The 15,736-nt window shown below is 21.9% G+C and overlaps 2 protein-coding genes across 4 annotated transcripts in view; one reads left to right on the top strand and one right to left on the bottom strand.

The window, feature by feature from the left end:
* Nucleotides 1–366: 366 nt before the first annotated feature.
* On the bottom strand, nt 367–9,282 carry LOC127288917 (out at first protein). The gene is made up of 4 exons (XM_051316624.1): nt 8,961–9,282; nt 6,299–6,412; nt 3,617–3,935; nt 367–1,572 (listed from the first exon to the last, which is right to left on the bottom strand). The coding sequence occupies exons 1-4, from the start codon at nt 9,054–9,056 to the stop codon at nt 1,271–1,273; spliced, it is 831 nt and encodes a 276-aa protein (XP_051172581.1). The 5' UTR covers nt 9,057–9,282; the 3' UTR covers nt 367–1,270.
* Nucleotides 9,283–14,489: 5,207 nt separating this feature from the next.
* The window catches only part of LOC127288918 (synaptotagmin 1-like), a 28,544-nt gene continuing 27,297 nt past the window's right edge, over nt 14,490–15,736 (top strand). For all 3 annotated transcript variants that reach the window (XM_051316627.1, XM_051316625.1, XM_051316626.1), the window contains exon 1: nt 14,490–14,752. The gene's annotated coding sequence lies outside the window, so the exon portion shown is untranslated. The remainder of the gene's footprint in view (nt 14,753–15,736) is intronic.

The raw sequence follows: 15,736 nt of genomic DNA, 5'->3' as shown, positions 1-15,736 counted from the left end.
ATTTAAATAAAGAATATTCGTAATTAGTCGAGAAAATCAAATTCGTATTAATAATTATAATTAAAATGAATCTAATTTTATCAAACTACAAAACACCAGTTACAAAATTCGATTCTTTAGGGTTTATATATACATTATTTTTATGTACAGTTTCTTTTAATATTTAATATTAAATTTCCCTTTTGTCTTTTTATCAATAATTGATATTATTTGTTCAAAAAACACACAGAGCGATATTTGAGTATTTTTTTCAGGACAAATATAAAAAAAAAAGAAAAATAAAAACAGTATCCAAATTATTTTTTCCCTGAATCGCTCTGAGATTAACTACTTTTTTCAAATGTATTAAAAAAAATTACATCTGATTTCTATTTTTCTAAACTCTTAACTAGATAACACGTATTGACTCGTTTTCATTTTTTTTTTTTTTGGTTAATTCTATCCTCTATAATTGAAATTACAGAAGAAAACTAAAATTTTTAAATGAAAACAAAAATTGGAATTATAATTACGCTCTTTTCTGGACAGAAATAACGGCAGTCTTATCATTGAAAAAAATCTGATTTAAACATTCATCTTTATAATATTTTCAATCCTAATGAAATATTGTCGACTGATTTTTCAATAAATTCTCACGTTTTTAAGAAAACAAAAGAAAAACAGGAAAATAAAGAAAATCCAAATTTTGAAATACAGCAGAAAAAAACGGGGTCAAATATTACTATAAACTAGGATAAAATGGCACAAACATTAAACACAGCGTGACGAGATTTTATAAATTCAAAAACACGCTTGTTTTTTGTATTTAAAAAACGGATTTTCTTTGAGAAAATAATATTGAAATCGAAACAAATTGTGGAATGTTTTAACAAAATGCAATAAGGAATGTTTGAATACAATCAAAAGTAGAAATATAAAAAATAGAACAAAGTTCCATTAAAGTCGATGTAAAAAATTGTTTATAAAATGATTTTTCTCAAAATTCTTGAAAGAAAAATTAGAGAGCAAGAATAATAATAATTATTTTTAAATGAAAAAAAAATCTTCAAGAAATTAAGAAATTTTTTTTTTCTAAAAGCTCTGATTATCCAATTATTTTTTGGATTATTTCAAAAAGGCATTTTTTCAAATTTCATTTCTCATTTTTGTCTAAATCGGAAAAAAAATTCGTCGATTATGACACTCATATTATTATTATTATTATAATAACAATAATCAATAATTATTATAAAAAAGTTATAAATTCGAAAATTTAGGAAGCACGCATGTGTCATTCATCCCAGAGGCAATTTTGTTTTAATTTCGAGTAATAGGAGAAAATAAAACATTTTTTACATGTTTTAATACCGCAACGATATAAACTACTTGCTTTTTTACCCTCACCTTTTCCTTTGCAAAATTTCAGTCCACAGGGATACCAACCAATGCAAAGTTCCAAGGAGCATGTACAAGGCGCCCATAAATTCGATGTGTCGGAACATTTTGATATTAAATATGATTTAATATCATTTGTTTCCGAACGTGTTGAGGAAAAACTTCGCACTGCAGATGTCAAGGCAACTTCGGACGTTCCTAAAATAAGCGAATTAAAATTTATTCTATATTTAAAAATTGTATGTATTTTCTTTTTTTTTTTATTTTTACTTATATTTCTTTAAAGTTAGGCCTCTGAATTGACTTTGAGGCACAAAACAAAGTTGTTTTAGAATTTTTATTTTAATGAATTTTTTTTAGAAATAAATTATTTTTTAGGAAAATTTTCATTTTTCAAATTAGAATTTAATATAGAATTTCTTTTTATACGAATTTTTATTTAATAAAATTTTTAGCTACTGAATTTTTGTTGGGTAGGATTTTTATTTTACAGTCATTTAATTTACATGACTTTTTAATTGAAAGAATTTTAATATAATCGAATTTTAATTTAACAGAATTCTCATTCAATCGAATTTTATGTGATTCAAATTTTTAATTGACAGAAATTCCAATTCATCGAATTTTAATTTGTACGAATTTTTATTTGTACAAATTTTTAATTGATCGAATTTTTAAGATGCCAAAATTTTCATTTTAATTAATAGATTTTTTAAGACGCCGAATTTTCATTTGTCGGAAATTACAAATGGTCGAACAAAGTATCGAGCGAAAGATTTCGGCACAATTTTTTGAAAATTAACAATTCACGATTTTCTTGATAATTTCTAATTGGTCAATTTTTGAAAATTATACCGAAATATTTCAGTCGATTCTTTTTTTCGGACATTTTGAATTTCCGACAAATGAAAATTCGGCGTCTTAAAAAATCTATCAATTAAAAATGCGTACAAATAAAAATTCGACATCTTAAAAATTTTAATTAATTAAAAATTTGTACAAATAAAAATTCGGACGAAAATGAAAATTCGGCGTATTAAAAAATGCTCTGTTAATTTAAAATTCATAGAAATAAAAATTCGAAAATTGAAAATTCTCCTCTAAAAAATAATTATTTCTAATAAAATACATTAAAATAAAAAAAATTTTTTGAAATCAGATATTTATTTTATAATTATTTATTTTGTTTATTTTTAATTAGTTTATTTATTATAATTTATTCAAATTTAAAATATTGCCATAATTTTTAATTTTAATGGTCAAAAAAATTTCGAAATTTTTTATAGATTTTTAAATTAAATTTTTTGTATATAATTTAATTACAGAAAATTTGAAATTTGAAATAAACTTTCTACAAATTTAAACTGATATAGTTTTTTTTTTTTTTAAATTTCTGACAACATTTAAATTTTAGAGTTTTTATTTGAAATTTTTTAAAATAATTTAATTTTAAAAGAAATATTAAAAATTATTAAAAATAATTGAATTTTGAAAAAGTTACTATTAAAAATTTTGCAGAAATAATTGAATTTCAAAAGATTTTATATTAAATTTCAAAAAATAATTAAATTTTACACAATTGAAAATAATTTATCAAATAGTTTTTTAGATAATATTTTTTTAAAAGTAATTGAATTTTCAAAGATTTATAATGAATATTTTTGAAAATAATTAAACTTCAATAGATTTTTAATTGAAATTTTCAATGAAAATTTTCAGTTGCTGAAAAGAATTTATTAGAAATTGGAGAGAAAAAAAAATTAAACTTTGAAAGTTTTTAATTTGAAAAATACTTTTAGATAATTAAATTTGCGAAGAATATTATAAAAATAATTTAAAAAAATTTATTTTCGGAAAAGTTATAGTTGATATTATTAAATTTCAAAAAGTTTTAGATGGAAAATTTTAAAAATAATTAAATTTTAGAAGGATTTAATTTAATATTTTCGAAAATAATTCAATTTCAATTTATGTAATAAATTATTATTATTTTTATTATTATTCAATTTATTTATTTTGAATGGAAATTTTTGTAATGTTATTTGTTGATTTTAAAAATTTTTTAATATTTATTGAATTTTATAAAAATTTGAATTGAAAAATAGTTTAAGATAATTGAATTTGTGAAGAATTTCATTAAAATTATATTTTTTATATTCCTAAAAAGATATTTTTTATTCATAAAAAAAATGATTGATATAAAAAGTAGAAATTTGGAAAAAATAAAAAAAAAATAACAAACCTGGTCTTTGAATCCATTGTTTGAGATCTTCGTTGCGTGTATACGTGGAATCTTGAGCGTCAGCGCAAAGTACACCGACATGTTTTGAAATGACTTTTGATTGTAAAACATCGAGAAACAAATTCATTGTATAATTAGAATGTCCCTTATCTTCCTCGGCAACGCGAATAGTGCCCGGATTTTTTTGTCGCAATTTTGATATTGCATCGGAGGAAATAAAATCTGATTTGTAAAAATGATTTACAAAACACATAACTTGAAATTGATTTTGTCCTCGTTCCTCTTCGCCCAGCACTAATGCCTTTATCACCTGAACTTCCTGTTTTAATTTAATAATAAAAAAAAATTAATTTTATAACTAATTAATATTTATAACGGTTTTAACAAAAAAAAAAAAAATCTTTAACGAGATTTTAAACAAAATTTTTCTTACTAAACTTTTTTGTTTGAAACTTAAAAATTCGTGTACAATTCGACACCTTCCTTATTTTTTATTATTATTATTTTTATTATTTCTTACTATTTTTTATTATTTATTAATTTATTATAAATAATATACTTTTTTGTTAAAAAAATTATTATTTCTTATTAATTATTATTATTATTAAAAATATTGAAAATTAAAAATTAAAAATTTGATAAAATTAAAAAACTTACCTATTTGATCATATTTAGATTAATTATTTTATAATAAAATAAAACAGAAAAATTTCTAACATGGTGACGTGGTTAGGCGTCATTTATTTTTAGGCAAAAAATGAGGCTCCGAATCTTGAAAAGGCACAAGCGCAAGTTTAAGTGAATGGCGCGTGTGCCCTTTTAAGGCTTTTAAGATCCCGGAGCCACAATGGAATTAAACTATGAAGAGTTGAAGTGTAACTCAATTGGAAATCTACATTATCGTAAGAGGAAACAAATTTTTTTTAATGCGGGAATTTCAAATTTAAAACTAATATTAATATTGAGGCGCATGAATATCTCATAAAAATCATTAGTTAGAATTTTCATTTGAAAGAATTTTTTTTTAGACGAATTTTCATTTTTCGAATTAGCATTTGAGTTATCTTCTTTGTAAACGAAATTTTATTCAACATAATTTTTAGGTACCGAATTTTTATTTAACATAATTTTTATTTTAACAAATTTATTGTCCTCTAACTTTTTATTTTAAAGCATTATAATTTAAATTTTTTAGAATTTCTATCAAATAAAAATTCGTGTAAATAAAAATTCAAACAAATGGAAATTCGATAAATTAAAAATTCTGACATTAAACAATTTGAATAACTAAAATTCTGTTGAATGAGAATTTTAATAAATTGAATAAAATTTCGTTTACAAAGAAGATAATTCAAATGCTAATTCGAAAAATGAAAATTCGTCTAAAAAAAATTCTGTCAAATGAAATTCATACAAATGAAAATTCTAGCTAATGATTTTTATGAGATATTCATGCTCCCCTTAATATCAGGTAATATCAGATGAAGTCAGAGAAATTTAGATTGTGATATTAGTGAAGAGTAAATATTATAGTCTCAATGGTCTTGAAAATTTTTCTATCAATAATTTTTAATTATCAATTCAATAAAAATAACTCTAAACTGAAAAAATACATTAAGTTGATATGACAAAGTGAAAGATAATTTTTAATCAATTTTTATTTCATGATAATGGTATTTTACAGTTTAAGGTTCAATGTTAAAAAAAATGATAAGTAAAGAATGCAATTTCTTAAAGAATTTAAAAAAAAATTATCACAAATTTACAAATCAACTTTATATTTCCAATTTTTTCGGGTTAAAATTGTACATTGTACTGCGATTTAAAAAAAAAATTATTTTATTGAAGGAGACGTCAAATTATTATCAATTTCAATATTTTATTGGGATATTTTAAAAAATTGTAATTTTTAATATTTTATAAAAATTTTGAATTCTAAAATAATAAACTCTTTTTAATTTATTCTTAGGTTTATTTTAACTCAAAAAAATTCGAAAAATTTTGAAATCATTATTTAAATAGAAAAATTTAAATTAAAATTAAAATTAAAATTAAAATTAAAATTAAATTATTAAAATTAAAATTAAAATTTAAATTTAAATTTAATTTAATTAAAAAATTTAAATTTTACTTCCTACAAATTTTGTTTAAAAGTCTAAATAATATTAATCCATTTTTCACCAAGCTGAAGTACGCAACGTTTATGATAAACGATTTTTAAAGAAATAATTTTTTTAAAATGAAAAATTCTATAATTTTTTTGCATAAAAAATATTTTTTTTTTTTTAATAATTTGTTGTTTAATGAAAACTACAAAAAATATTTTTTAGGCAAAAAATTGTAGAATTTTTTAATTTTAAAAAATTATTTCTTTAAAAATCGTTTATCATAAACGTTGCGTACTTCAGCATTGTCGTTTTTCATTTTTTTTTTCATTTTCGTTTGTAAATTTAAATAATTCTTTATTTATTTTAAAAGTAGTTTTTTTTAATTTTCAATTTCTTTGGAATTTTAATTTTGAATGAATTTTATAAAATTTTTATATTTAGTGTACTTAAATTAAATTAAAAATTTAATTTCCATCCGCATTAAATAATTTGTTTTTTCTTGCTTTTAAAAATTGTCGAAATTAAAAAAAGAAATTTTTGAAAATTACAGAAATTTGAAAAAATAAAAACTCACATTTCGGAAATCTATTAATTGAGTCACTAAAGTTCCGTCTGATCGTTGAAATTCTAAAGTTATTGTGTCATCAGTCACATTGGACGAAATAGTTTCTAACAAAATATCGCCACCCTGAAATAAAAGGAAATTATTAATTTTCTTTTTTTTTTCAAAAAACATTTGAAACAATTTAATATTTATTACAAGGAGAAAAATTGAAAAAACGAATAAAGTAACTTTTATTACTTTAAAAGTAAAACCCGGATCTGTTCGAAATTTTTAGCAATTTTTAATTCAGAAATAGTAAAATTTACAATTTCCGAAATAATTTTTACTATTTTAAAGAGTAAATTTAACTATGTTCGGAGTAAATTTTACTATTTCTGGAGAAAAAATTTTTAGAAATACGCAGAAAATTCGGACAGTTCAGTTTTTACTTTTAAATTAGTAAAAGTTACTTTATTCGTTTTTCAATAATTTTTCTCTGTGTTCTAAATAATAAACGCAAACAAAAGTAGAATTTTCAAAAATTTTTATTTTTTAAAAAAAGGAAAGGAAAATTGAACTTTCATTAATGTTTCCTCTGAAATATTGAATTACATTTAAAATTTTGAATTTTCTTCGCCAATTTTTTTTTCAGATGCTTTTTTTAAATAATTTTTTAGAATCTTGTATGGATTTTCGAAAATTTTATTTTTTTTTTTAAATACAAATTCCAAAATAGTTGAAAAATTAAGAATTTCTTTTTTTTACCACTTTGAGTGTTTTTAAAATTCAAATGTGATGCAATTGAAAAAATTTTAAATCATTCGATCATTAAAATTTAAGGGGGTTTTAAAGAATAAAAAAATCGCAATTATTTATAAAAAATTTCTAGTTACTTCCTTTGTCAAGGTAAAAAATTTTTTTACAAAGAAAAATTTATTAAAAATTGACAATTTTCTAAGATATGGTAAAAAACGAAAATTAAAGTGACTTTATTTTTTTTTATTAAGAAGAATTTTAAAAAATAAAAAATTTTAATTTAATCTTTAAAAAAAAATTTGCAGAAAAAATTTTATTTCCGTATTTCTACTATCTAAATTTGAATTAGTAGTTTTCTACTAATGAAAGAGTGCGTATTCGTTTACCAATTGAATTAGTAACAGTTTTGACTAATTTGTAGTAAAAAAATTAAACTTCTAATTCATGGAGTAAATCGGCTTACTAATTTGAAATAGTAAAAAAGACGACTTACTAATGAATTAGTAGTTTTCTACTAGCAATTAGTAGTTTTTTTTTTTACTACAAATTAGTCAAAACTGTTACTAATTCAAATTAATAATTCATTTTTTAAAATGTAAATTAAAAATTTGTATACTAAAATAAAAAAATTTCAAAAAGTAACTAAAAATTTTGTTTATTTTGAACGTTCAAAACTTTAGGGACATAAAATTTCTGCCCTACTCTCTAAATCTGAATTAGTAAAAATGTTTACTAATTTGAATTAGTGACTCACTTTTTGCTTCTGAATTAGTAAAATTTTACTAATTATTAGTAACTTTTACTAACAATTAGTAAAATTTTACTAATTTGAATTAGTGACTCACTTTTTGCTTCTGAATTAGTAAAATTTTACTAATTATTAGTAACTTTTACTAACAATTAGTAAAATTTTACTAATTTGAATTAGTGACTCACTTTTTGCTTCTGAATTAGTAAAATTTTACTAATTATTAGTAACTTTTACTAACAATTAGTAAAATTTTACTAATTTGAATTAGTGACTCACTTTTTGCTTCTGAATTAGTTAAATTTTACTAATTATTAGTAACTTTTACTAACAATTAGTAAAATTTTACTAATTTGAATTAGTGACTCACTTTTTGCTTCTGAATTAGTTAAATTTTACTAATTATTAGTAACTTTTACTAACAATTAGTAAAATTTTACTAATTTGAATTAGTGACTCACTTTTTGCTTCTGAATTAGTTAAATTTTACTAATTGTTAGTAAAAGTTACTAATTATTAAATTTTATGGTTTAAAAAATAAAATTTATTTGATTTTACAAAAAATATTTTCGGAAAATAATTTTTAGATTCTAACCTAAAAAGAATTTAATTAAATTAAAAAAAAAAATTAGTCTTATGAAAATATTTCTCATTTGATTTGATACTCTCTAAATCTGAATTAGTAAAATTTTTTACTAATTTGAATTAGTGACTCACTTTTTGCTTCTGAATTAGTTAAATTTTACTGATTGTTAGTAAAAGTTACTAATAATAGCTTCTGAATTAGTTAAATTTTACTAATTGTTAGTAAAAGTTACTAATAATTAGTAAAATTTTACTAATTCAGATTTAGAGAGTATCAAATCAAATGAGAAATATATTCATATGACTAATTTTTTTTTAAATTTAATTAAATTCTTTTTAGGTTAGAATCTAAAAATTATTTTCCGAAAATTTTTTTTGTAAAATCAAATAAATTTTATTTTTTAAACCATAAAATTTAATAATTCAGATCTCGTCTTATTTGAGTTTAATATATATATATTTAAAACGACAAGATACAGCACACAGCATCCACGTCAGAGATCTATAAAGATTACAAAGAAAATTATAATAAACCAAAAAATTGTGTGTAAAACAAAATTTAATTTCTTATACATAAAAAAAATAAAATTTAATATAACTTACCTGATTTTTAACATTTATTAATAAATGAGTTGTACAAATGCTGAGGAGTGAATAAAAGACTAAAACAGTCGAAAACAATACTTTGAACAAACTCATTGTATTGTTTCACTTCCATTTGAATTGAAAACACATTATTAATCACTGATTAAACTTAATGCGTTTATTTATAAACGCAAAAACGTAAAAAAAAGAACTGTATGATGTATTAATATTTTTATATGATTGAGTTAGTTGGCATTTTTTTTTTTTTTTTTTTTTTTATATAACCTAAACTAGACTCACGCCATTTTGTCGATTTTGTCAGCTAGCGCCGCGCGTTCACGGTGAGAAGGAAAAGTGAACTTTGGAATCAATTTCAAAAATTTAATTCTCGAATAATCCACCAGTTGTTGAAGAGTAGTTTCGGCGCCAAATTTAAATTCAATTAAGTTGCAATCATCAATTTTAAAAGATCTTATTTCATAATGTTGAATAGTCGTTTAATCGAATTACTAAAAAAAATTGAATTTTCTAAATGTTCGTATTACAGAAATGTTGAATTTTTAGAAATTCGTATTATCAAGAAATTGGAATTATTAAAAAATTGTTATTTCAAAAGTTCGAATTTTCAAAAATGGGATTACAACGTCGAATGTCTGACAAATCGAATTTTCTAATTTTCTAATTACTAAAAAATAAAATGTTCAAATTATAAAAATAAATTCGTATTATTAAAAAATCGAATTATCAAAATAGAAAGGGTTAAAAATTCGAATGTTTAATTGATCGAATTTTCAAATGTTCGAATTAATGAAAGATCGAATTTTTGGAAATTTGAATTATAAAAAGTTCGAATTATTAGAAAAACAAATTTTCAAAAGTTCGAATTACTTAAAGATCGAATGTTTGGAAATTTGAATTATAAAAAGTTCGAATTATTAGAAAAACAAATTTTCAAAAGTTCGAATTACTTAAAGATCGAATTTTTAATAATTCGAATTATAAAATGTTCGAATTTTTAGAAATTCGAATTATTGAATGTTGGAATTATTTGAGAATTGAATTTTCAAAAGTTCGAATTACTTAAAGATCGAATGTTTGGAAATTTGAATTATAAAAAGTTCGAATTATTAGAAAAACAAATTTTCAAAAGTTCGAATTACTTAAAGATCGAATTTTTAATAATTCGAATTATAAAATGTTCGAATTTTTAGAAATTCAAATTATTGAAATTTGGAATTATTTGAGAATTGAATTTTCAAAAGTTCGAATTATCAAAAGATAGGGTTTAAAATTTTGAATGTATAATTATTCGAATTTTCAAAATTTTCTAAAAACTAAAAGTTCGAATTTTTAAAAATTCGAATTATCAGAAAAACAAATTTTTAATAATTCGAATTACTTAAAGATCGAATTTTTAATAATTCGAATTATAAAATGTTCGAATTTTTAGAAATTCGAATTATTGAATATTGGAATTATTTGAGAATTGAATTTTCAAAAGGTCGAATTATCAAAATAGAAAGGGTTAAAAATTCGAATGTTTAATTGATCGAATTTTCAAATGTTCGAATTAATGAAAAATCAAATTTTTGGAAATTTGAATGATAAAAAGTTCGAATTATTAGAAAAACAAATTTTCAAAAGTTCGAATTACTTAAAGATCGAATTTTTAATAATTCGAATTATAAAATATTCGAATTTTTAGAAATTCGAATTATTGAAAGTTGGAATTATTTGAGAATTGAATTTTTAAAAGTTCGAATTATCAAAAGATAGGGTTTAAAATTTTGAATGTATAATTGATCGAATTTTCAAAATTTTCTAATTACTAAAAGTTCGAATTTTAAAAAATTCGGATTATAAAAAGTTCGAATTATCAGAAAATCCAATTTTCAAAAGTTCGAATTATCAAAAGATAAGAATTAAAAATTCGAATTTTCAAAAGTTTGAATTACCAAAGGATAGAATTTTAAATGTTCGAATTACCGGAAGAACGAATTTCTAAAAGTTTGAATTTTTTAATAACTCGATTTTTTGATAATTTTAATTTCTAACAATTTGATTTTTTTGTTATTTGATTTTTTTTTGAAATTCAATCTTTTTGTTATTTGAACATTTAAAAAATTTGACTTGATTATTAGAAAATTTCCGGATAAAATAAAAATTTTGTTATCGTAAAATTATGTGTATTATATATAAATGACCGAAACTTATTTTGTAAAATAATAATAATTATATAATATTTTGTTTGTAAATTTAAATTTTTACTTTCTTCACTTTTTACGAATTTAGAAAAATTTGTCTCAATTTGTTAAGATAATAAATAATCAAGTGTGTAATTTATCCCTTAGATCGTGAAAGTCACTTAAAGTGTCAAAACCTTTGATAAAGAGTCATAAAGACATTTTATATACCCACACTTATATACATTCATCTCAAACAATATATCATATCCTATTAACTTTTCACAACCTCTCAAAATTTTCCCTAACAGGTTTTTTTTGTTTAAAATTTTAATTTCACCCAAAATATGATATAATTAAAAATAATTTTTGTAGACTGCAGTTTAAAAAAAATCGCATTTCTCTTTTTGCACTGTGCATTATATCAAAACTAGAATGTTTTTTTAGGAAATTTCAATTTTTTTTTTTGTTTAAATATATAAATTTTTCAAGCAAAAAAAAAGTTTCTTAAACAATTCTTTTTGATTATATCTAAATTAATAATTTTTAAATTAAATAGATTTTAATTATATATAGTTCTAGTGTATTTAATAATATTGTTGACGAATTATTACAAATTTAAGAAATTCATTTGAAATTCGTTTCTCGGAGGTTTTTTGGAGTCAATGATTACGAATGTGTCATCAGCGATCCCAAAAAAAACCCTCGAGTAACAAATTTCATGTCAATTTAAATGATTTTTGATATTGTGTCCGCCACATTGGAGCCACCATTTTGGATTTTTTAAATATGACTTCAAATTCGTAATCAGCGACCCCAAAAACCCCCAAGAAACCAATTTCGAGTGAATTAATTGAATTTAAAAAAAAATTCATCAGCCAAATTGGATTCGCCATTTTGAATTTTGAAAAATTGACACCGAATTCGTAATCAGCGATCCCAAAAAATTCTGAGGAACAAATTTCAAGTGAATCTTATGCTTTTAAATTGGGAAAATTTTTTATTTTAATAATAGACCAAAAAAATTTGTTCAAAATTAATAATAGCGGTAAAAAAAAATTAAAAGTCATTAAATTCGCCTAAATGTTTTTTTGAATTAGATTTAAAAAATTTTAAATAATGGCTTCAATATGTCGAACAATTTTTTTAAAAACTATTTCAATTCGCTTTAAAGTTCCTACCAGAAGTTTTTGGCGGTCGCTATATTTATGAATCTGACATTTAATTTTTAAATGTATTGAATTTGTCTAAATCTTATAAACATGGTGTTTTTGAGGTTGCTGAATGCAAATTTTAAGTTAATTTTACAAAATTCAAAATGTCGGCTCTAATATGGCAGTCAAAACAATTAAAATTTATTAAATTCCCCTAAATCTTATTACCAGAAGGTTTTTGAGGTTACTGAATAAAAAATTAGAATTAGTTTTTGAAAATCCAAAATGGCGGCTCTAACTTGACGGCGAAAAAAAATTAAAATGTGTCACTGATTACGAATTAGGTTTCGCAGATATTCAAAATTCATAATGGCGTATCCAATGTGGTGGAAGATTTCTCAAAAAAAATTCTTTGATTCAAATAAACAATTTTGGTAAAATCAAAGAAATAATTTCTTTGACCCTATATAATAATGGATAAATTTCTTTGATTCAAAGAAAATCTTTTTTCTTAATGTGTATTAAAATTGTATTCAAAAAATTCAAAACTCATATTTTAAAAATAGTCTATACCACGATGTTTAATAATTTTATATAAAATTTAGATAATATACCAAAAAAAAAATTTTGTTAAAATAAAAATCGATTACCGGTACAGAAATCTACATTATAGACTAATGGTAAAACAGGAAAATGAAATATAAAAATTGCCAACATAGAAATCTACGTTACCGACCGATGGCAAACCAGAAAATATGTCGGTAATTTGTCAGATTTTCATTTTATTGTTTTACCGTTAGTCGGTAATATAGATTTCTATGTCGGGCATTTTTACATTTTCATTTTTCTGTTTTACCATACCATTTTACCATATATTTTTCATATCATCATAAAACAATTTTGGTAAAATCAAAGAAATAATTTCTTTGACCCTATAATAATGGATAAATTTCTTTGATTCAAAGAAAATCTTTTTTCTTAATGTGTATTAAAATTGTATTCAAAAAATTCAAAACTCAAATTTTGAAAATAGTCTATACCACGATGATTAATAATTTTATATAAAATTTAGATAATATACCAAAAAAAAAATTTTTGTTAAAATAAAAATCGATTACCGGCACAGAAATCTACATTATTGACTCATGGTAAAACAGGAAAATGAAATATAAAAATTATATAAATATAAAAATAGTCTATATCACGATGTTTAATAATTTTATATAAAATTTAGATAATATACAAAAAAAATTTTGTTAAAATAAAAATCGATTACCGGCACAAAAATTTACATTATTGACTCATGGTAAAACAGGAAAATGAAATATAAAAATTACCGACATAGAAATCTACATTACCGACCGATGACAAACCAGAAAAATGAAAATATGTCGATAATTTGTCAGTTTTTCATTTTATTGTTTTACCGTTAGTCGGTAATATAGATTTCTATGTCGGTCATTTTTTACATTTTCATTTTTCTGTTTTACCATCAGAGGGTAATGTAGATTTCTATGTCGGTATTTTTATATTATCATTTTTCCTACTTTTACCATCAGTCGGTAATGTAGATTTCTGTGCCGGTAATTGAGTTTTATTTTTAAAAAATAAGTTTTAACCTTATATTTAAAAAAAATATTACTTTTTTCGATTATATTGAAGGTTTTTTTTAACATTTGAGGTCCCATGTTTAATATTTAAAAAGTACCATACGGCATCAAAAAAATAGACAACATTTGCAGTAATTTAAGCCCATAATTAATTATGGATTTTTTAATTAAATCTGTTCTATTAAATCTATCAAATCTTTTTTTTGATAAAGAATGGCCCATATATATAATTTCTTTTTAAAATTTTTTTTTAGACTTAACCTTTTAAATCATCTCGAGGATTATAAATCTCAGAGGCGGAAATTGTTTTGTGTCTCTCAAGCAAATACCTCAACTGATGCTATATATATATATATATAATTTTATTATTATTATTATTATTATTATTAAATGTATAGTTGATGATCCTCAAACCGATCCTGCTCGTGTCTCGCTTCTGTCTCCAGGTGAATGTGTGTGTGCATGTGTACGTCTATGTATATGTTTTTGAGATTGTGGTACGTCGTCGACGTTTGTGAAAACGTAACGTGTTTTATCGATTCGTCGACGTTGCGCGGCCATGTTAGTTTCAACTCTTGATCAGGCGCACTCTTGTCCATCCTCAAGTTGAGAGAGAGAGAGAGAGGACGTGCCACGGATAGATTTTCCCCAAAGTTGTTCATCGCGCGAGCCTTTCTTTTTCTAAACGTTCAACAAAAATGTTCATTTAATGATAAATAAACAAAATAGGACAATTTTTTTCAATAAAAATTATTCCAAAGTGCGTGTAATTCGTTTTGTCTAAAAAAAAAAAAAGAAAAAAAAAATTGGGTATTTTTTGTTCCAAGTTTTCCATTGGACAATTCGACGACGACATATAAATCGTGAGTACTTTAGAGAGCCTTACAATTTACCCTCTTTCTTCATTGAAAAAAGGTCAATTATCAATTTCTGATTAATAAAAAATTTTAAACCGATTTTTTTTTTGAAAATATATATTTTTTAATGTTTTTTTTTTGCCCTGGAAAATGGGGGGTGGTTTTTTTTTTTTTATTTACCAGTGACCTTGAGTCCCAATTTCCCCGCCCCTTTTTTTTTTTGAAAAAAAAATCTATGCAGAAATTGGAAATTGACAATATTAACGATATATATATATATGTATATTATGTGTGTGTGTGTGTAGGAGGAAAAGTAGGTGATTCAATTTGTATCCTATTTTCTTTCATTCCTTACGATTGCGATCGATATCTTGCAATTTCGAGTTTACGGTTAAAATATATATCTATATGTATACATATAGGTATGTATATGTAGGCATAATCTTTAAAGACAGTTTATTCCTTGTCTTAGTTAGCTGATTAATTAACCCAGAAGGGTTTATCGTTAATCTAACTTCGATGCTAAATATAGGGGATGGGAGGGGGTTCAATTTTTTTCAGTAAATGTCTTGCAAGTCTTCATTAACAATTTTTTTTTATTTTTAAAAAAATTTTTATTGTCCAGTATTTTTATACAATAATAATAATAATAGTAGTAGTTGTAGTAGTAGTATTATAATAATAATAAATCCACTTTACTCTTTGCGCAAAAAAAAAATAATAATAATAAGGATTATTATTATGTAATATAATATGCAAAAATAAAAATGTGCCAAATTTCTGCCCTCTAGGTCAAAACGGTCAAAATATAGAAATAATAATATATATTATATTATAGAATAAATTGTAAGAAAGGGCTTGTCGCGACAATCTTGTAAATAAATAAATAATCATAAAATTTTTTTTTTTTATTGAGAAATATGTAAAATTAAAGTTTAAAAAAAAATTTTTTTTTATTTAAATAAAGCAAAGAAAATATTATGATTGTTT

The sequence above is a fragment of the Leptopilina boulardi genome, unplaced genomic scaffold (assembly GCF_019393585.1).
Source record: "Leptopilina boulardi isolate dan_hultmark-lab unplaced genomic scaffold, ZJU_Lbou_2.1 LbouV2_399, whole genome shotgun sequence".
Lineage (NCBI taxonomy): Eukaryota > Metazoa > Arthropoda > Insecta > Hymenoptera > Figitidae > Leptopilina > Leptopilina boulardi.
The sequence above is the reverse complement of the archived record's forward strand: the minus strand, read 5'-3'. Positions and strand labels throughout refer to the sequence as shown.

Bases quoted from the DNA above. Each gene is read 5' to 3' on its own strand.
- LOC127288917 (XM_051316624.1), bottom strand. From the start codon at position 9,056: ATGAGTTTGTTCAAAGTATTGTTTTCGACTGTTTTAGTCTTTTATTCA. The intron at 6,413-8,960 runs GTAAGTTATATT...CTTTTATTTCAG, and splicing joins TAATAAATGTTAAAAATCAG to GGTGGCGATATTTTGTTAGA. The intron at 3,936-6,298 runs GTGAGTTTTTAT...AAATTAAAACAG, and splicing joins AATTAATAGATTTCCGAAAT to GAAGTTCAGGTGATAAAGGC.